Source organism: Microtus pennsylvanicus, chromosome 10 (assembly GCF_037038515.1).
Source record: "Microtus pennsylvanicus isolate mMicPen1 chromosome 10, mMicPen1.hap1, whole genome shotgun sequence".
In the NCBI taxonomy this organism is placed as follows: Eukaryota; Metazoa; Chordata; class Mammalia; order Rodentia; family Cricetidae; genus Microtus; species Microtus pennsylvanicus.
This window is the reverse complement of record NC_134588.1, coordinates 37,982,826-38,004,703: the sequence shown is the minus strand read 5'-3', so window position 1 is coordinate 38,004,703 and position 21,878 is coordinate 37,982,826. Positions and strand designations below refer to the sequence as shown.

At 38.1% G+C, this 21,878-nt stretch overlaps 1 protein-coding gene across 1 annotated transcript in view; it reads left to right on the top strand.

Moving 5' to 3' along the window:
- Positions 1-791: 791 nt before the first annotated feature.
- Positions 792-21,878, top strand: part of Cdc73 (cell division cycle 73) — a 114,823-nt gene continuing 93,736 nt past the window's right edge. Inside the window, exons 1-6 of the mRNA XM_075988163.1 lie at positions 792-1,067; positions 4,615-4,720; positions 8,028-8,097; positions 14,256-14,318; positions 14,402-14,454; positions 19,440-19,528. Coding sequence (XP_075844278.1) covers positions 937-1,067; positions 4,615-4,720; positions 8,028-8,097; positions 14,256-14,318; positions 14,402-14,454; positions 19,440-19,528 — 512 coding nt within the window. The 5' untranslated portion in view covers positions 792-936. The remainder of the gene's footprint in view (positions 1,068-4,614; positions 4,721-8,027; positions 8,098-14,255; positions 14,319-14,401; positions 14,455-19,439; positions 19,529-21,878) is intronic.

Here is a 21,878-nt window from a genome sequence, read left to right as displayed (position 1 = left end):
GGAAGGGGGAAGAAATAAACAATTGATTGTATATCGTTAACGCGTTAGGATGCTTTCAGCGTATTTTCGTATTAATTTTATTCTGCCATCAACCAAGCGATGTTAGAAAACCAGCGACTAACAAATGGTACCCGAATTCTTTTCCCAGCCAACTCATCTCCTCCTCTTTGCAAATGCACCCCTAACCAGAACTCATCCCAAATTACAAAACGTCCGTATTCCAAACTCCCCGTTGTCTGTAGCAGCTTATCCTGACCCCAGGGCCCTAAACCCCTTTCTCTAAGTGTGGGTCTGCAGCAGGTAGGAAGGTAGTGCTCGGGTCCCGCAAATCGCCTTCAGAGAGTTTGCTCTTAAGGAAGCCTCGCGTCGGCAAAGTCAATGAACTCAGCGCGCGCTCCAGGACGGGAAGCACAGACGCGCCGGGCAGGTGCGCGCGCACCTGTCGCTCGCACGCTCGCTCGCTTGCACAGAGCAGGCTATGCGCTCGTCCAGGGCGAGCCGAGGAGCCCGCACCGGGCCCAGCTCCGCTAATGCTCGGCACCGGGGATCAGCGTGGCCGCCCTCCCCGGTTCCCGGGAGTCGGCAGCGCGCCCCGCGGGAGTCTGGGAGGCTCGTCCGCTCGGGCGCTCGCCGCGCCCCCTGGCGGCAGCCGTCGGCGCCGGCAGAGCGTGGGTCAGTCAGTCAGGCGTTCTCCGCGGGCAGCCCGCGGCGGGGCCTTGCCTTATATAGCGCGGGGTCCTCGGCGGCCTGGGTGGCTTCTGCCCGTGCTGCTGTCGTAGACGCGGGCGGCTGTTAGTGCGGCGGCTGTTGGTTCGCGGCGGCAGCGGCGGCGGAGGCTGAGGGCGAGGCGACGGGGAGAAGCGGCGGCGGGCGCGGCAGCGACGGCGGTGCCCGGGGCCCGCGGCGGCGGCGGCGGCAGCAGCGAAGGGGGCGAAGATGGCGGACGTGCTCAGCGTCCTGCGACAGTACAACATCCAGAAGAAGGAGATCGTGGTCAAGGGAGACGAAGTCATCTTCGGGGAGTTCTCCTGGCCCAAGAACGTGAAGACCAACTATGTAGTTTGGGGGTGAGTGCGGCATGGGCTTCGGCCTAGAGCTGCTGGTGGGGCAGCGTCGGGCGCCCCCGGGCGACCTCGTCCACCCGACCGACCCCTCCTCCTCCCCAAGTCCCTCGGGGCTGGGAGGGAAACGGGTGCCCTGGGGAAAAGTTCTTCTCTGGGGCAGAAGTTGCACTTGTAGGGTGAGGAGGGGAGAGGTGGAGCGGATTCTCGAGCGGTCCAGTCTTTTCTGTGTTGGAGAAGCCACAGGGAAAGGTACCATGGGAGTTTCCGACTTCACCAGTTGGTGTTCACCAATTTGTCTTGGTTGTCCTCGCAGTGTAGGGCTCCCGCACGGCTACCTGAACCTAGGTATGAAAGCACAAAGCACAGCATCTGGCGGCCACCCTGTCGCTTTTTGTTCTTAGTTTTTTTAAATTTTTTTTATTTTTTGCCCAGAGGCTGCCATGTGTTGCAACTGTCTCCTCTGGCTCTTGGAGCGACTGAGTAATTTTCTTTCTTCTTCTTTTTTTTCTTTCTTCTCCCTTCCCCCGCTTCATAATGGAGCGGGGGGGGGGGATGATGTTATTCCTCAAGGAAAAAAAAGTAAGGGAATACTACTACTTGAAGTCTGGGAAAGAAAGATTGGGAGAGTTTGGAAGTCTGCAAAATCAGTGTTCGAGATGAAGCAGGACTTTGTTGGGAAGAAAGTTACTGGCGAAATGGAGTGAACTACACTATACATACGGGCGTGAGAAATTGATCCTATGTGCTCTTCGGAAAGCGCCTTAAAGAAAAATGTTTGCGAATATTGATCCATGCATGCCATGAATTTAAGTCATTCAGGAAATCAAGTTTAGTAATCCCTTGGGGCTTCTTTAACGATGTTATTGGCAATGATGCTTCACTTTGATAATTAGAATGATGGAGTCAGAATTTTGGTACCCATTTTTTTTTCTGATTGAATGACTCGATGAATGGTCAGTTAAAAACTAGTTGTTTAAGTGACATTCTAAGTTTACCGTGTTTTACTCTTTCAAATAAATTACGCAGAAATAATGATTATATTTTATTGGACTTTGATAAATGCTTTTCCTTAAAAACTTGGTATAGCTGGGCATGGGGCGCACGCCATTAATCCCAGCCCTTGGCAGGCAGGGTTGTGGGGGGGGGGTCCTAAATTCAAGGGCAAACTGGTCTACAAAGGATTCCAGGACAACCAGGGCTGTTAAACAGAGAAACCCTGTCTCCAAAAACCAAACCAAACACCCACCCAGCCACCCCCCAAAAAACTCCTCTCAAGGTATAATAAAGAAGTTTAATTTGAAAAATAGAAAGAAAAAAAGCTGAAAACTCCCGATCCTGCCTTAGGAGAAGTTGACCTAGCTTAGCTAGCAAAGATGAAACAAATGTTTCATCTATTGAAACAAATTGATGTGAAGTGTTCCTAGTTTATAGGAAGAGAACAGTTGTTTACATTTACTTCTAACCCGGGCAGTGTAGGTCTTTAATCCCAGTGCTCTGGAGGCTAGAGCAGGCGGATCTCTGCGAGTTCGAGGCTAGTTCTGTACACAGAGCGAGTTCCAGTACAGCAGAGGGTACACAGAGAAACCTTGTCTCGAACGGCCTCCCCCCTCCCAAAGTTGTTTACTTCTAGTGGTGTGGGTGGGTATTTAGAGAGGGTTTCATGAAAATGCGTTTGACATGTGTCCATTCTGCAAAGTCCCTTCCTTGAATAAATGAATGAACAGATGAGCAAGCTTTAAAGAGTGGGTAAGAATTCTACATGAAACGGTGGAATAGCCTTTCAGGGTGATGGAACTGTATACTTGAGATGAAATCTGGAAAGGACATGTTTGGACAAGCGCTTATAAACGAGTGAAAAAATAAAGCTTAGAAAAAAATTTGAACTTTTCAGCATCTTTATTTTATTTTGTTTTTCGAGACAGGGTTTCCCTGTATCTTTGGAGCCTGTCCTGGAACTAGCTCTTGTAGACCAGGCTGGCTTTGAATTTACAGAGATCCGCCTGCCTCTGCCTCCCGAGTGCTGGGATTAAAGGCTTGGACAACCACCTCCTGGCTCACCATCGAATCTTTAATAGTTCCACATGTATACATCTGAATATGTTCATATATAAAAGATTAATCACTACCCTTAATGCATTCAGTGCTTTCTGATATTTTTATAATTATTTTGTATAATAATTAACAAGTAATGGCTGATTTGATGTATCACCTTAGAGGAAAAGTGATAATAGAGGATAGTAAAGTAGGCTTAGGAGCTGCGTTCAAATGGATTCATATAGTTCAACCATCATAGCTATAGATGGAGGGGGAAGGGAGAATTGGAAAACTGTGTATCCTTAAGACTACATTGTTTAATCACGGATAGAATTATGTCTTAGATTTGTGTCACCGGTCTGTCTTAGTTTGAGAGACGTTATAAGAATCACATCCTTGAAGTTCGCCCTGTTTACTCTGAGGATATTGTTGAGGATACTGTAGGGCAGTGTCTTTTTTAAAAGAATTGTAACGTGTTTATTTTTTAAGTGCAGCTAGCCCTAGTGATACCTTCCCCTAAGTAGTTTTTTCTGAGTGGTCCTTCCCATTGTGCAACTGCCTGGGTTTCTTCCTCTGTTAACAGAGCTCAGAACCCAATTGTTGGGGTCTGGTTCTAGCCCGGGCCATAAATTATTTCTCTACCAGACCCCAACATAAACTATCTGTCTCTGGACTGGCGTGGAGGAGACGGGAATAAAGACACGACTCACATGGTTTCATTTGGAGGGAGATTTTTAGTGGTGCCTCATGATGTCCTGAGTTCACATCCTGAAGAATTTCTCTGTTTATTTCCCAAACAGTCGTTATACTAAAACTTAACTTAGGGGAAATACGTTAGCATTCTGTCTCCTAGGTAACTAGGTGAATGGCTTTTTGTCATGTCCAGAATTACCTGTCTGCTCTGTGTGCTAGCTGTCATGTAGGCTTGAATCAGCATCTCTATCAGATATCCTCCATATTACAAAGAAAGGAGCAACAACATTCTGACCCTTTATTAGGACAGTGACAGCCTGTCTGCAGGGCTAGCTGACCACCTCAGCTGGGGCCTATGGCTTCAGAGCCTGGCTGCCACACCATATAGAAATATGGGCCTACACTAATTCCGGTCTTATTTGTGTGTAAAGTGAGGCTGAGGATGTAGCCCAGTTGGTAGAATGCTTGCCTAATAGGAGTAAGTTCCTGCATTTGATTTCCAACACCACACACAACATGCCACCCTCAGCTGTGGCACAGATTTGAGGCCAGCTGGGATACATGAGACCTTGCCTGTTTTAAAAATAGAAAAGAAAAAGTATACATAGTAATAGAGTGTGAATATATATGCCCTCCCTGTTCCTTTCATTTTTTATTTTGTCCTTTTGCTCCAACAACTCAATGAGAGTTTATATTGCATGTATATTTTTGCTATGTTAAGTACATTGTTAGATAATTACTAGATATAGATAATGAATACATGTAACTAAGGTCAAATAATTGATTTGATAAATTAATAAAACTCATGCTTTAATCATTTTAGGACTGGAAAGGAAGGCCAACCCAGAGAATACTACACATTGGATTCTATCTTATTTCTACTTAATAATGTACACCTTTCTCATCCTGTTTATGTCCGACGTGCAGCTGTAAGTAGAATTCATTTTATAGTTTTATTGATTAAACAATTATTGTTTGGTGTATATAACTTTCCCTCATGGTTTTCAAATGTGTGAAATTATTTTGGACAGTCAAAATTAAGCTGCTATGTGATTTATTAAGTTGTTTTAGTTGGCAATTCATTATTCCTGTAAAATCTAGGTAGTGTTTATAACAGTAGACATTTTTTGTTTGTTTGTTTGTTTGTTTTTAGAGGCAGGTTTTTTCTGTTCCTAAATTCCTGGCTGTCTTGGAACTCTGTATGTAGACCTTGTCGGTCTCACAGAGATCTTCCTGCTTCTGCTTCTGCCTCCTGAGTACTAGGATTAAAACCTGGTTCCACCAAAGCTTGGCATAGTAGTAGAAGTTTTAAAATAGGTGTTTCAAGAAATGTATAAGCAGATGGAAGAACTCTGATAATTCAGAACTATAGTTTAATTTCAAGAAAACTTTTCTTCGTATAAACATAATACAGGGCAAAGGAGAGGTAAAAGGGATGTAAATTTAGTACTCCAGTGTGAAATTCTCAATAAATAAATAAATCCAGTTTGAACAGATACTTTTAGAATTTTAAACAGTGCAGTGATTTTTTACTTTATTGGCAAACTTGTTGTTTTTCAGTTTTTATCTGCATTTTTAGTGTTTGAAAATTCTTTATTGAGAGGAAATCATTAGAAATAATTTAAAAGGCTCATTTCACAGAGATTGTTATGATGGGATTCTTCCACTGGCAAGGGACTTTTAAAAAGTGATAAAGATTGAGTTACTTGAGTTTTACATTGCAAATTGCAAAAAAAGTCCAAATAAGATGGTTCCCAAATACTCTTTTTTTGGATATTGGAGGAACACAGGGGTTTCATGTAGCCCAGGCTGACCTTGTAGTTGAGGATGACCTTACATTTCTGATTCTCTTGCCTCTAAGTCAAGTGCTGGGATGAGATGTGTGTACAATCATGCCTTGTTTATCTGGTGTTAGGCACTGAACTCAGGGCTTCATGCATGGCAGACAAGTACTCTAAGGATACCTCCAGTCCTTTAGCATTTGTTAAAAATGAGATCCTTATCAGATATCTTGGTGGAGTAGGATATAGAATTATTTTGGAGATATTGATATAATCAGATATCCACTCTAAATGTTGTCTTAAGTTTTGAGTACATACTTTACTGAGTTGTATTAATTTAAAATAGTACTTTTATGTCTTAAACACACTCCTCCTAAGCACCATCATTGTGCCTTCCATCATTGGAGCTATACTACTTTTTGATGTCTGATGCTACTGGTGGATCACATTATGTTGTGGGAAATTTACTTTTATAACCTTTCCTCCAAAGCAGTGATGGGTGAGGTTTTTGAATAGGAACTTTTTATTTGGACCAACTGAGAAAGGACTCACCGTTGAATGGGCTTCAGTATTCAGTAAAACCGCTTTTCTGAGCAAGAAGCATATTCAGTGTTAAATACATTTTAAAAAAACCTTAAAATTAGTAAGTAGTAGGGAAATATTAGCAATCGACCATTACATTGTTCTTTATTAGATCCTTAAATAAAAATTGAATCAAGCAGTGGACAGTGGTGGTGCACACCTTTAATCCCAGCACTGGAGGCAGGTGGATCTCTGTTAGTTCAAGGACAGCCTGGTTTCCAGACAGTCAAGGCTGGACCTTTGAGAGAAACCATCTCTCAAAGAAAAGAAAAGAATCCCCCAAAACAAACAAACAAACAAAAAACAAAACCAGCAAACAAAAAACTAAAACTAAATCAAGCAATAATTAGAATTGTTTGTTAAATAATTTAAGTACTTAGAGATATAAAGATTCTATTCTTGTAGAGTGGTTATAGTTTATAACTTACAGAGTTGTTACTGTGGACCCTTGTATTTTAAAGTCATATAAGATGAAACACTTGTTTTTCTTATCTAAAGTTCTCTAGTCAATTGCCATGTTACTTGCTCTTTGTTGCACGCAGACTCTTCCTGAGGTGCTCCTGACCCTTGGTGCCTTTTACCTTTTAGTGTCAGCAGGTCATATCATTGTGAGGTAATTGGCTAGTGATACTAAGGGTTCTTATTACTTCATTGTTGTTTATAGTAGTTGACAAAGATTTTAATCTGTGTAATCCCTTGGCAACCAGTTTTTCTTTCACTCTGTTGCTTACATTAGAAAAATGATGAGGAAAAATGTGGTAATGGCAAAATTCATTGGCCCAAAGATGACTTGATGCCTAAAGTGTACATTTTATGTGTTTTAATCATTTTTTAAAAAGTTGTGATATTTTTAATTATGTGTCTCTGTATATGTCTTAAGTACACATGAGTACATGTACCAGATAAGGCCAGAGGAATCTAGCCTTATCCTGAACTGGAGCTACAGGTGGTTATGAGCCACCTGACATGAGTGCTGGGAATCAAACTCTGATCTTCTGGAAGAGCAGAGAGTACTCTAGTTGCTGAGCCATCTCCCTAGCCCCAGTTTAAATCAGTTTTAAAAATGATGACTGTAGATAGGTTAAAGGAAAATTACTCATTTTTCTAAAATCAATAACAGGTTTTCAGATAGGATTTTTCACATCTTTTTTCTTCATTATCTGAATTTATATACCCAAGAATAAAAAGAAATATATAGTTTCTTTTTATTGCAGCTTCTTAGATGGCTCTAATGTGGTAAACTACTACAATTAACGTTTTTTTTCTCATATACTTGTTTCTAAAATTTATATTTAGTGGTTTATGTAGTTCATTTGGAAGAGTTTCAGTTGAGTAGTTTGAAGAGGTTTGATCTGTGGGGAAGAAAGCACTAAGTATAAAGTGAGTCAACATTGGGACTGAAAAGATAGTGGCCCTCTATGTGCATAACATCCTGATGAAATTAGAAAATAAGTAACAGCTGGGCGGTGGTGGCGCATGCTATTAATCCCAGCACTTTTGAAGCAGAGGCAGGGGGATCTCTGAGTTCTAGGCCAGCCATGTTCTAAGACAGCCAAGACTATACAACGAAACCCTGTTTCAAAAACAAGTAAAGGTTTAGAGAGCCTGAGATTGATACTAGAAAAAAGATAAAGTTATTACTTGCTTTCAACCAAGTGCCTTGAATTTGTCTTTCTGAAATTCTCAAACTCTAATTTCTGAAAATTAACATTTGAGAAAGTTTCAAGATTTTTAGATAGAAAGCTTTTTTTCTAAAAAAAAAAAACCTGTGACTTTAAATACATGTATGTTAGATAAATTCAGAGATTACATGATATTTATCAAATTGTATAGTTGCTGCCATTCAATATCTAATTTAAAATTTTGGCTTTAGACTGAAAATATTCCTGTGGTTAGAAGACCTGACCGAAAAGATCTACTTGGATATCTCAATGGGGAAGCATGTGAGTAGTTTTAAAATTGCTCCCATGTTTAAACATTGTGTTTTTGTTTTTTTTTTTAAATCTTCCCTATAAATAAGCCGTAGAGGGAAGTTTGTATTTCCACTGAGTGCCTTACCTGAAGTTGGTCTGTGTGCTTCTCCATGTAGTTGCATGAGGGTTCTGTTCATACTGTTGAAGACTTTTGTCTGTCAGTTATTATTTCTGTCTTGCTTTACTGTTTTTTTTCATCTGAGTATACATATAAGTATATATGTACAAATATTTATCCTTTAAAAATTATTTTTGATTCATATTTTTCTCTGTCTCTCTGTCTCTCTGTCTCTCTGTCTCTGTCTCTCTCTCTCTCTCTCTCTCTCTCTCTCTCTCCCTCTCCTTTTTTTGGAGACAGGGTTTCTCTGTACATAGCCCTGGCTATTTTGGAGCTCACTGTTTAGACCAGGCTGACCTTGAACTCAGAAAGATCCACCTGTCTCTGTTGCCCAAGTGCTGGAATTAAAGGTGTGTGCCACCACCACATGGCTGATTCCAGATTTCTGTTTCATAAAAAGAATTGTCATAATATCACCACTTCCTTTTTACATGCTCAAAGTTCCTCCTGCTTAGCTTTCATCCTCACCATCCCATTAAAGTCAGAGACACTGGTAGTTGCCACATTCCTTTTACCCCCATTAACTGTGAATATTTGATAGTGTTGAAGAGTGCTTCTTTAAAGTCCTTCACTTGACACTGGGTACTGTAGACTTCGGTATTCTTTCTATTCATTATTTACCTTTCAGAATATTTTGTCACTTCTGTGATTAATATTAGTTGTCTTAGGTTTTCTATTGTTCTGATGAAACACCATGACTAATATCACTTTGGGAAGGAAAGCATTTATTTTTGTCCTACAGCATGTGGTCCATGATTCAGGGAAGTCAAGGCAGGAACCTAAAAGAGTGCTGCTAACTGACTTGTTCTTCATTGCTTGCTCAGCCTGCTTTCTTATGGCCCACAGGACCCTTGTGGGGCCCAAGATTGGTATCAACCTCAGTGACTTGGGCCCCCCATCAGTCATCAATCAAGAAAACGCACCAGTTTTTTCTACAAATAATCTTACAGAGGCATTTTCTCATTGAGGTTTCATCTTTCCAAATGACTTGTGCCAAGTTGACAAAAAACTAGCCAGGAAGTTTTCTATGGCTTGATGTTTCTTTTTCTCTTGTAACCATAGAGATTCTAGGTGACGTCTTCTAAGTTTTATGCTGTAATTGTTATGTTATGTAAATGTTATGTAAATACACATTGCTGAATTCCAAATATAGTTGGCTTTTGAACAACATGGGTTTGATAAGTGCAGGTCCACTAATGTGTAGTAAGGATTTTTTTTTAAGATTTATGACTGTTTTGAAAAACATAAGCCATCACAAAAAATATGAAAAAGGTATATTATTATGTTATATACTAACTTAAAAATAATTAAAAAATACAGTGACAGAAAGATGTAATAAATGTGTAAATTATCTTTATTCATTTATAATTCAAAAATCTTTTATACACAAAACTTACTTAGGCACATGATATTTCTATACCATATTGATATCATTCACTGTTGCGAGAAATGTAAACAAACATAAGATGCAGTATTAAGTACAGAATAAAAGGGTAGTATGTTATAGCTTTATAGTCCTCTCCTCTGTCAGTTGTAATAAACTCAGTCAGCACAAGTATCTGCTTAATCTTTTTTTTAATAAGTTTTTAAAATTTCATTTATTATGTCAGAAGAGGGCATCAAATCTTATTACAGATGGTTGTGAGCCGCCATGTGGTTGCTGGGGATTGAACTCAGGACCTTTGGAAGAGCAGCCAGAGCTAGCTCTTAACCACTGAGCCATCTCTCCAACCCCTCCTGCTATGTAATCTTGTAATGTGATTACTTCTTCAGAATACTGTATATTATTGTAAGAAGTGATTTCTTGCAGTTGTTAGATATTTTTTCATCATATATCATGTGTGTAGCACACTAAAATAAGGGTTGCTGCCTGTTATTGTTAAGTAGCTTCTGGTAAAAATCAGTTTATTAATTTTTTGAGCACTCAGATTTATACATGAACTTTCAACTTGATGAGAGAATCAGTGCCCCAACCTTCATGTTTATGAGTCAATTGCATATAATTCCACAGACTGCTTCATATTTATACATTTACTGTTGTCATCTTCCTTTAAATGTTTAACAGGCTTCTGAATGTCCAAAATAGTGTGCCTAATTTACTCCTTCCCACACAAAACAAAACAGTGAGTCTGTTCTCATCTTAGAAAGGAGTGATGGTACCTTATGTAACTTCATGCTGTGACTTAGGCCTTAAACACTAGTGAAATGATTTTCTGACATATACAGCATTTGTTACATCCTCTTCTCTGCCTTGAAAACCGTGACAGTTTTCCCACTCTATTCCAACCCTATCCTACTTCTCTTCTTCATCTAAAACCTCCTCATATGTTCTCTTTATCTGCTACAGTTTATTCTGTAACAAGAGTTGTTTTTGAAAATGTACATTTACTTAATTGTGCCAATTATCTGCTCAAGGCCATTTGTGTTCCATCACACTTAGGATAAAGCTCATACTTCTTACTGTGTGGACTCCTTGATCATGTTTCTGTCTAAATCTCTATGGCTTTATCTTCTATCTTTCGACAAAGGAGTCAGTGTATTGATCTTTCAGTTGGTTTAGTTAACCTTAGAGCCTCTGCCTTTACAATTCTGTCTTCAATTTTCTGTATTGTTATTGGGCTCTTATTTTCCCTCCATGCCCAAATATTCTTCCAAGTATTGTCAGTGAAGACATCTCTGACCATTCTAAAATACGGAGTAACATCCACCCTCATATCTGTCTATATGTGATCAAATCATATTTATTTTCCAAACAAATACCATATTTTTGTCTGAAATTTTATCTGTTGTTTACTTGGATACTGTTTATTAGAGACTGAACCTTAAAGGATAAATTGTCCAGTTGTCTTATTTTATTACTCATTAAAGTTTAGAACAGTGTTCTATAGTAATTGAAAGAATGAATAATTTTTTTATTCTAATATACATAAATTAGTATTATAGGAAAAATAGATCTCAGCTTTAATAGCAGTTATGTTACACATTCTGCCCCATGTTTCTAAGCTGTAGTGTTGGTGTTTGTAGAGAATGTTGTGCTTAATAGGAAGATCCCCAGGACTGTTTTCTTGTGCTATTCTGAAAATGTCTGACTTACTCTTTACATTCTTTTTTCAAATTGTATGTGTGTGGGGTGTGTGTGCCACAGTTTGTATGTGGAGGTCAGAGACTACCTTGGAGTCAGTACTCTTCTACCTTCCTGTAGCTTCCCAGAATCAAACTCAGGTTGCTAGGTTTGTGTGGCAAGTACTTCACCTGTTCCCATCACGCTTATTCTTGAGTCGTGTTATGCAGGACATAGTACAGAATGCAGTCTTGTTACTTTCATACAAGGTAAGCAAGGAATGAGAAGGAAGCCATTCCTGTAAAGGCAGTTGAGATGGAAAGATAACAAAAAAGCTTTTTATTTTTGTCTGTTTTGAATCAAAGAACATTTAATTATTTGGAGCATGAGAATCGTGGTATACATGTTATAAAATACACCTTTTTTTCTTCTTAGACTCACTATAATTGCCTCATAAAAAACGTATTGAAGAGAGTGTAGGATTCTTCAGTTTTACTAAGTGTCTCAGATGCACCTGGTAAATGCATTCATTTTGGGAGAGTCTCAATGAGTTTATCAATTCACATAATTTCTTTTTTTTTTTTTTTTTTTTTTAAAGATTTATTTATTTATTATGTATACAACATTCTGCCTTGATGTATGCCCGCACGCCAGAGGAGGGCGCCAGATCTCAGTACAGATGGTTGTGAGCCACCATGTGGTTGCTGGGAATTGAACTCATGACCTCTGGAAGAGCAGCCAGTGCTCTTAACCTCTGAGCCATCTCTCCAGCCCCTCACATAATTTCTTGTGTTTTCTCTTTTCTTTTTTTTTTTTTGGTTTTTCGAGACAGGGTTTCTTTGTGGCTTTGGAGCCTGTCCTGGAACTCGCTCTGTAGACCAGGCTGGTCTCGAACTCACAGAGATCCGCCTGCCTCTGCCTCCCGAGTGCTGGGATTAAAGGCGTGCGTCACCATCGCCCGGCATTTCTTGTGTTTTCTATAGGATAAATTTAGTTTTCAAATATACTGTTTTATTAATTTGTAATCATGTTCAATAGAAAAGTTGAACAGCAGTTAAAATAATGTTATAATTAATAGCTTAAAGACATTAACTGTTGAGCAGTAGAGCTACATAAATAATTTTAAATTTTATTTGGTAAAATTGAGTATCTTAACAATTTGAGGAAAAGCAATGAGAAGAGACTAATGATTCTGGAGTATAGAACTTAAAGACCTAATGATTTAAAAACTGAGAATGAGTGGATACATTAATAAGACAACTTTTGTATGTTAGATAAGAAATACTAATGTGAAACTGGTCTTATAGTATGATGGTAGTGCATCTGACTCCAGAAATACACATAGCAATTTAACATTGGAGTAAGACATGCCAGAGCAATGGAAGAAGGTGGGATTATCAGTTAAGAATGAAAAAAGTTCTGTATCATAAAAAATAGCCAGGTAGTGGTGGATGGGGAACATGTTTAATTCCAACACTCGGGAGGCAGAGGTAGGATCTTGGTGAATTCTAGGCCAACCTCATCTACAGAACTAGTTCCAGGACAGCCAGGGTTACACAAAGAAACCCTGTCTTCAAAACAAAACAAAACACCAATACAAAAAAGCCCCAAAACAAACGAAAACAAAAAAGAAGAAAAAACAAAAGGCCTTGATATACTGGGAAAATGTTTCCACTACTATAGTCAGTCAGTTATGATAATTAACACATGAAGTGTGACCTTGGAAATAGACACACAAAAGACCAATAGCTTGAGTATTGATAATCAACATATAATTAGCAGAAAAGGTGATAAAACCACTTGCAGATTTGATTTGTTTATTATAAATTACAAATTTAAAGAATACAAAGAAGATTTTGAATTTTGCTGTTTATCAGTGAACTCTGATGAGGCTGTTAGCATTGTTGGTTGTGTTACTAAGCTGTTACAGTTCATTGCAAATGAAATAGAAAACCTACATTTGGAACTATCCTAGAGCTATATTTAAAATGTAAAAAGTCACATACATGTGAAGTTTCTTTATACTATTTTTTGTAATAACAGAAGATCTAGAATTGAACTGTCGACTCATGGGGGAACCAGTCAAATGAATTATAATTATTCCATACAATAGGATACCCATAGAAAAAGAAAAAGGAGAATTAGCCTATGTACTTGTATGGAAGGGGTGTCTTTTGTAAATGAGAAACAAGTTTTAGAATATTCTGTGTATTATGTTGCCTTTGTGCACAAAGGTACAAATAAATATATTTTATGTTTCTTGGATTTTTAGAAGAATATACAAGACAGCTAGGGGAGTAGGAATGAACTTTTTGATCCATTCAAAAATAAAATAATTTGGGGGGCTGGAGAGATGGCTCAGCGGTTAAGAGCACTGACTCTTCTTCCAGAATTCCTGAGTTCAATTTCCAGCAACCACATGGTGGCTCACAACCATATATAATGAGATCTGGTGCCCTCTTCTAGGTTGCAGGTACACATGCAAGCAGAACACTGTATATGCAATAAACAAACAAACAAACAAATAAATAAATCTTAAAAAAAATAATTTAAAGGATAGTTGGAAGTATCCTACCAATTGTGAGCAACTAAAATTTGCATAATTAACGTGATAGTGTATTTGTGTATATTTAAGTATCTGGGGAATCTTTAAATGTGTGTTATAGAGGAGTGTAATCTGAACTGATCAGTTAACTTATGTAATTAGCATCTCACTAATCTGTAAGCTAAATTATTAAAAATTATTTGTCTTTCACAGATTTTTAAATACAGAGTTATCTTATTAAGCAAATGCTTGTATAGAGATGCTTTTTGACACCATTTTACCTAGGGAAATCCTTCTATGAGTATAAGAAATAAAACAAAGCTTGAACATTTCCCCTGGAATAATATCCAAAATATATGCTCAAATATTGATCTGCTTATATGATTTTTCTTTTCTGTTTTCAGCAACATCAGCCAGCATCGATAGGAGTGCACCCCTGGAAATAGGCCTTCAGCGGTCCACTCAAGGTACAGTGTGTCATTTCTTTATCTTGAACTTAAAAAACTTCTTTCATAAAGTGCACACTTACTTGCTCCTTTTTTTCTTATAGTCAAAAGAGCTGCAGATGAAGTTTTAGCAGAAGCAAAGAAACCACGAATTGAGGTAACAAACTCTTATTTTTAAAGTAATTTTATTTGTATTGAAACTGGAATTGTGTAGAAATAAGAATTCTTCATAGACTGGGCAGTGGTGGCAGATGCCTTTAATCCCAGCACTTGGGAGGTGGAGGCAGAAGGATCCCTGAGTTCAAGACCAGCCTGGTCTACAAAGTAAGTTCTAGGACAGCCAGGGTTACACAGAGAAATCCTGTCTTGAAAAACAAAAACAAACAAACATTCTTCATAGTAATTTGGGTAGCTTTTTTTCCCCCTGAAAAGTAGATCAATAGGTAGCTTGCATTATTATTGTATTAAGTTCTGTGGGGAATATGCCATTTTATTTTCTTTGCTATTCTTTGCCTTATTTGATGAAAACAGTGTCCTAGATCTATAGTAAGAAACTATTATCTGATCATGTTAAAGGTCATGTGCTAAATAGTTTAGGTTTTCAGGGCCCTGCAGTCTTAATTTCTGCACCTCCATCTTGCTGTGCCTCGTAATTCTATTCTCTGTTATTGTAGTGGGGAAGAATTTCTAGATCATATATAAATTGATAGATGTGGCTGTTCTAATAAAACTACTTTTTAGGGAATAAAAGCTACTAGAATTACTTAGGTTTGTAGAACCAAAATTAGAACCAAGGTAGTCTGGCTGCTAAGCCATGGTGCTGTCTGTGAATTTTGTGACATTTGAACTGGAAGTTTCCCCTTTTCCTTCTGTATGAAAGAAGACTGGCTACTATCAAAACAGTGACTGCGGTGCGGGGAGGAGGCAGAAATCCTTAATAAATAAATAAATTAAAAAAAAAATTTAACACCCAAGGAAGCTAAATGCCAAAGCTACCAGTAACTTGTAACATTCTCTTCTCTCTGTCTGTCATATATATAAAGTTACAACATAAACATTTGTATTAGTTGTTATTTCAACAAATTGAATTCTCTAAGATACTATGGGAGGAAAAAGAAAAGGACTTTTGATTTGATTAAAATTTTGGTTGTATTTTTTAAAGTCACTAGTTTCTTGAGGACCTTGACCATCATAGATTATAACTTCCTTACCAATGGAAAAAATTAAGTACATTTGCTAAAATATCTTTGCTGATGTATCTTTTTTCTTGACATTTTTACACGGTATAAAACTAACAGGGCATGAATTGGAGCCCAATATTTTTTTCTTTTGGTGTTTTAACTATGCTAATGTATTGTGTATAGTTTCATATGGTCTTATTCTTTGACCTACTCCTTGTTTTTTTTATTTGTTGAATATAAACTTTGACCTAGATAGCTGTCACTTCATTGGATTTTTTTCTTAATCATCCACATATCTTTCAAACTAAATTTCACATGGCTTTCTAATAGAAGTTATAAATCATATTTTCCAGGTTTACCTCAAGCTCATAGTTGTAGCCATTATTGTCTTTAAACTCTTGATGCTTCTGCCTAAGCATCCTGACTTCTGGGATTATAGGTTTGAACTACACACCCTTGCCAGATAAGATTTTGAAATAGTCTATTGAGAACTTTGTAGGGAGATTTTAATGTGCCGAGGAACTTACCTTTCAAAAGCTATTCAAGTTTTCTTCTGGTGTTTTGACTTGTATTTGGTAGATTTTGGGACCTGTGGCACCAGATTAAAAAAAAATTGGTATCCAAAGTGAAACATTTAACTTTGATAATGACTTCCTTTAAATGCTAGATTTTTTTTTCCCATTAAGAATGGATCTATAGGGGCTGGAGAGGTGGTTCAGCAGTTAAGAGCAAGTGCAGAAGACCTAGGTTCAGTCTTAGCACCCACTAGTGATTCATAACCATCCATAACTCTTATCTATATATAACTGCAGGCAGCAGGCATGCATGTAGTGTACATACATATATGCAGATAAAACAATACTGCCAGGCAGTGGTGGTGCACACCTTTATTCCTAGTACTCAGGAGGCAGATACAGGTGGATCTCTGTGAGTTCAAGTCCAGCTTTGTCTACAAGAGCTAGTTCCAGGACAGGCACCAAAGCTACACAGAGAAACTCTCTCTTGAAAAATCAAGCAAACAAAACAAAACAAAACCAAGACCAACCAGCCAACCAAACAAAAACAAAAACAGCACACACTCAGCACATGTAAATAAATCTAAAAACTTTTTTGGGAGAGAACATATGTAATGGCGTAAACGAATGCAGACAGATTGTAAAAATATATATAGCTTTAATGGCGAAATAGACTTAAAGAACCACCGTTCCCACGGAGACCAGGAAAGCAGAAAGGGACGGCTGGGAGCATGCTTGCCAAATTTATAGGCAAACATTAGCCCGAGGCGAACACGCCCCCTAAGGGGCGGGACTTATCCCTACATCTCCCCTTTTTGTCTAAATAAGACAGAACTAAACCAAATACAACTATATGCAATAACAACAAATAATAAATATAACAAACAATATTGAGAACAAAAGCTTTGCTAAACATTCTATCTCAAGGAGTCCAAATAATGTAGAGAGTAACTACAATTATATAATCTTCAACTCTGTCAAAGATCTGAGAATGGAATAAACACTACTCAACAAACGAGATATATCCAAAATGTGCAACAATTGACAGAGACAACTGACTATCTGGGCAATCACCCAAAGTCTCGTTTGCAACATTGAGTCAACCAATTTTGGCTAAGGCCTAACATAACTGACATACCATTATTAAAGGCAAGGAACTTTTCAAAACTATCTTACCCTGTCTTGGCAGGATATGACAGTCCTGTTTTATCCATTGATGCACGCTCTGTATCTCTGTCAGTGGTTGAGGTATGGGCATTTCTTTGCCCAAAGGCCAGTTCTGCCAAATAGAAAGGCTCCAGATGGAGTGTCTTTAATGCTCAACATTCTCTCAGGAATAGAGCGGTGTTGCCAGGAGCAATTGTGTCTCACTATCACGAAACTCTGAGTTAGATTAAAGGCCATTTTCTACAGCTCTTTGAAGAGGTCAAAGATTATCTATCTATACTGAGTATAATCTCTACATATCTAGAGAACCTGATTAGTCTAATTATAAATGACAAACTTAGATGACTATTTATCTATATAATTCTCAATATCTATCTAACTTAAAGACTAAGACAATAAACAACTGTGTAACAAATGAGGATAATGACCTCCAAATATAAACACTGTACAAATATACATTGCAATATGGCAAATATATATCAATACACAAACATTATATAAGTATCTTAATCAGAGGTAGAAATGTACACTGCAATATGGTAAATACATACAATATATATATCAATACATGTCAATACATAAAAATGTTTTAAGCCGGGCGATGGTGGCGCACGCCTTTAATCCCAGCACTCGGGAGGCAGAGGCAGGCGGATCTCTGTGAGTTCGAGACCAGCCTGGTCTACAAGAGCTAGTTCCAGGACAGGCTCCAAAGCCACAAGAAACCCTGTCTCGAAAAACCAAAAAAAAAAAAAAAAAAAAAAAATGTTTTAAACAGACATAGAAACATGCATGCATACAATACAATGCATATAGTCAATATAATTTAACTTTGTATCAATATACAAGAATCGATACCAATATATTTGTCTAAAAGCAGTAACTCACAATTATAAATCTATTATCCCATCATTCCCACTTTTTTTTTTTCAAAATGATCCCTGAGCTTATAAAATTCCTCCCCCAACCTCCCAACCCCTAAATGATGTCCCTAAACCCAGGGGTAAACTTTACTGGGAGAGGGGGCGTCGTCCTCTATAATTACTTCCAGCTGTCATGGGGGCGACGTTCTTTCTGGGGGATCCTGTGAAAGTAAAATGATGGTTAAATTTCAAGATCAATGTCTTTTAAAATTGCAAATAGTCTCTGAGTATTTTGTGGAGATCTGGCCAGAATGTTGTACAAGATGTGCACCATTTCAGCTAACCAAGTTGGGATCGTCTTGTGCAGCTGGTATCCAAAACAGGTCTTGTAGTAGCGCTATCAGTATCATGACGTCATATCAACCAGGTAGAGTTGTTGTTGTGGGGCCCCATCTTCTTCCTGGAAACTTCAAATGTCACTTTAGGAAAAACTCATTGTTCATTGTGAAAAACTTAAACATTAATCATGTTTAAGTTAAACATAGATGTCTGGGCATCATATTGTTTTTAGTTTTTGATGATGCAAAAGCAATACATAAACGTTTAGGAGACATTAGTTTCCTTTCAGTAAAATATTCAGTAAAATGTGAGATGTCCAACACTTTATAATAAAACAAGCTTTGTGTTATTTGGAGGCTAGTATATGTTCAAGTAAGCAGCACTAAGCTATGATATTTAGTAGGTAGATGTGTTGAACACATTTTTGGCTTATTGTGTTTTAAATTTGCTGTGGTATCTTAATTGGATTACTGTTGCTGTGATGAAACACTGTAACCAAAAAGTAGTTGGGAACAGATTTATTTGGCTTTCGCTTCTATATCTATAGTTTATCACTTGAGGGAAATTAGGACAGGAACTCAAACAGGGCAGTAACCTGGAGGCAGAAGATGATGTTACTTACTGGCTTGCTCAGCCTGCTTTGTTATAGAACCCAGGACCATCAGCCCCGGAATGACCCCACCCACAATGGGCTGGACGCTCCCACATCAATCACTAATTAAGAAAATGCTCTATAGGCTTGTCTACAGCCCAAACTTATAGAAGCATTTTCTCAATTGGGGTTCCAGATGATGCAAGCCTGTTTCAAGTTGACATAAAATTAGCCAGCACACATGGTTTATTAGATCATAGCCCTATGCTCCTTGTAAGTTGAAGAACCTCAGAAATCAGTTCCAGACTTAAATGATTCAAAATACATTATTATTGTCTTTGTGAAAATAAAGGCCTTAAAGTTGATTTATGTCAAACATTGCATGGAACTGTTCTGTGGTAATCTTGGTAAGAAGTTATGTTTAGTGATTTTTTTTTCCATGTAAAGTTAAATAAAACTTTATGTTACTAACCAGTGATTATTTTTAGGATGAAGAGTGTGTGCGTCTTGATAAAGAGAGATTGGCAGCTCGTTTGGAAGGCCATAAAGAAGGAATTGTACAGACTGAACAGATTAGGTAAGGGTTTCTTAAGTAGATAATACAGATTTTATGTAAAGGTATGTGGGAAAATAGAATGTTTAGATGTTACAATTTGCATTTGCTTCTTTTATTCATTGTATGCCCCTGTTCACTAAGTTTAGAAGAATGCAGTTGTTCCTTTGGAATCTATTGGAATTGGTCTAGGATCTCTCCACAGATATTAATACCCATAGGTGCTCAAGTCCCTCGAGTAAAATGGCATGGTATTTGTTTATTACCTAGATACTCTAGATCACTTACTGTGTTAGACTTTCCACTAGTATATCAAACATGAGAACAGTCATAGAAGAGAATATTTATTTTGGCTCACTTTCAATTTAGAGTTCTACGGTTCTAATTTTGGACCCATGTGCAGAAAGGCAGAACATCATTGTATAGAATGGAGTATGTAGTAGAAAGCATTGTTATAGCACACAGGAGAAAAGTTGGGGGTGGGAAGCAGAGAATAGTGTGTGTATGGAAACTAGAAGGACCAGGGAAACAATAGTTTCAAGAATTTAACCCCAGTGGACCACTTTTTTTGCTAAATCCAACCTCTTATAATTTTTAGAAACTCCCAAAATAGCATCAATAGTTGGGGACTAGGCCTTTAACACACCACCTAGTCCAATACTAATATATCTGTGACTCCCAAAGACTTAGGTTTGTCTCATAATGCAAAATGTATTTAGTGCATCTTTGATAGTCCCTGAAATCTTAACAGTTCCAACCTTATTCAGAGCAATCAACTTAAAGTCTCCTGAAGTAGAAATCTCTTAGCTGTGAGTCTATAAATTTTAGTAGTGCCAGGAGGTGGTGGCACATTCCTTTAACTCTGGCACTCCAGAGGCAGAGGCAGGCAGATCTCTCTGAGTACAAGGCCAGCTTGATCTACAGAGTGAGTTCCTGGACAGTCAAGACCACACAGAGTTTCTAGAAAAAACAAAAACAGTCCTTTGGGACTAGAGAGATGGTTTAGTGGTTCAAAGTACTGGCTGTTATTCCAGAGGTCCTAAGTTCAGTTCCCATCAAACACATGGCTTAAACCCTCTATGGTGGAATCTCATGTTGTCTTCTGGCATAAAACCATACATGAAGACAGAGCACTCATATACATAAATTAAATAAATTTTTATTTAAAAAATTTTAGTAACAAGTTCCATACTTTTAGCATACAACAATGCAGAATAAATTATTCTTACTACAAATGGAGACATGGAACATAGAGAGGAATGGGACTAAAGCAAGCCTGCAATCTAGAGGGCAAATGTTAAATCCTGTAGATTCATGTCCATCATCAGTGGCATATGATGTCGTAATATGATATGTGTGTGCCACTGGGCTTGGGTAGCCCCATCCCTATGGCCTGGCTTGTTATAGTCCACATGAGCTCTATGGTTACTGTGGCAGATTTTCTATGCCTGAATTTTGCAATATCCATGCTGAGCTGCCTTGACATTTCTGCCTTTTTATTTACTACTTTTAAATTTAACCCCACTCAAGAGTCTGGGATCATGAACAAAATATGACAAATTCTGTGCAATAGTATAGTAAAATGGTTTCTGTAAAAGTCCTAATAGAGGTCTTACTCATGTGAAACCATGTAATTAGCTAGTCTCAGTCTTAGGGCATTCTGGATTTCTGAGGTCCCACAAGAATTAAGCTCTACCTATGTAGCATTCTAGGACTTATCTAGCCCATCTCTCTAAACTTAATAAATTCTTCCTACAAACCAGTTCTGAAAGCTCCTGAATGGAACAATCAAGGGATCACAGCAGTCTGAACAGACTATCCTGTCAATTTTCTCTGTTAGACTGTTAGAGGAAGATCTGTTTTGTCTTACAGTGTCAGAGGTTGCAGTTGAAGGTTACATAATTCAGTTGCTTCTGGGTTTATGTGTCTGTAGCATCTGGGGAGAAAGGATCAGTGTCACTTCACACATGAGCACTGACCAATCCACATAGCAGTTTTATGTTTTTCTTTCTCTTGATCCTCTAGGGTAACCTCTTTCCTAACCCACAGTTTGACTATGGAATTGTGACATTCCAACTCTCAAGGAATTTCTAGTTACTCAGCCAGACTGCCTTGTATAATCTTCACCATAGGCATGACTTCTTTCCTGGGAACTTTACATTGAACAGAGATAAATTACAGTAATTATTCTCACTCACTCTAGAGACAGTACTGTTTTAAGTAGACTTCCTAAATATCTCATGGATATTTTTCATTTTGGCTGAACCCAGCCTTGAATTACCAGCTTAAACTTACCTACTGGATGGTGGTTGTTTCCAGGTTTAGATAGTTTCTTTGTTAATTCCATGTGCTGGCATTCTACTGCAATACCTCT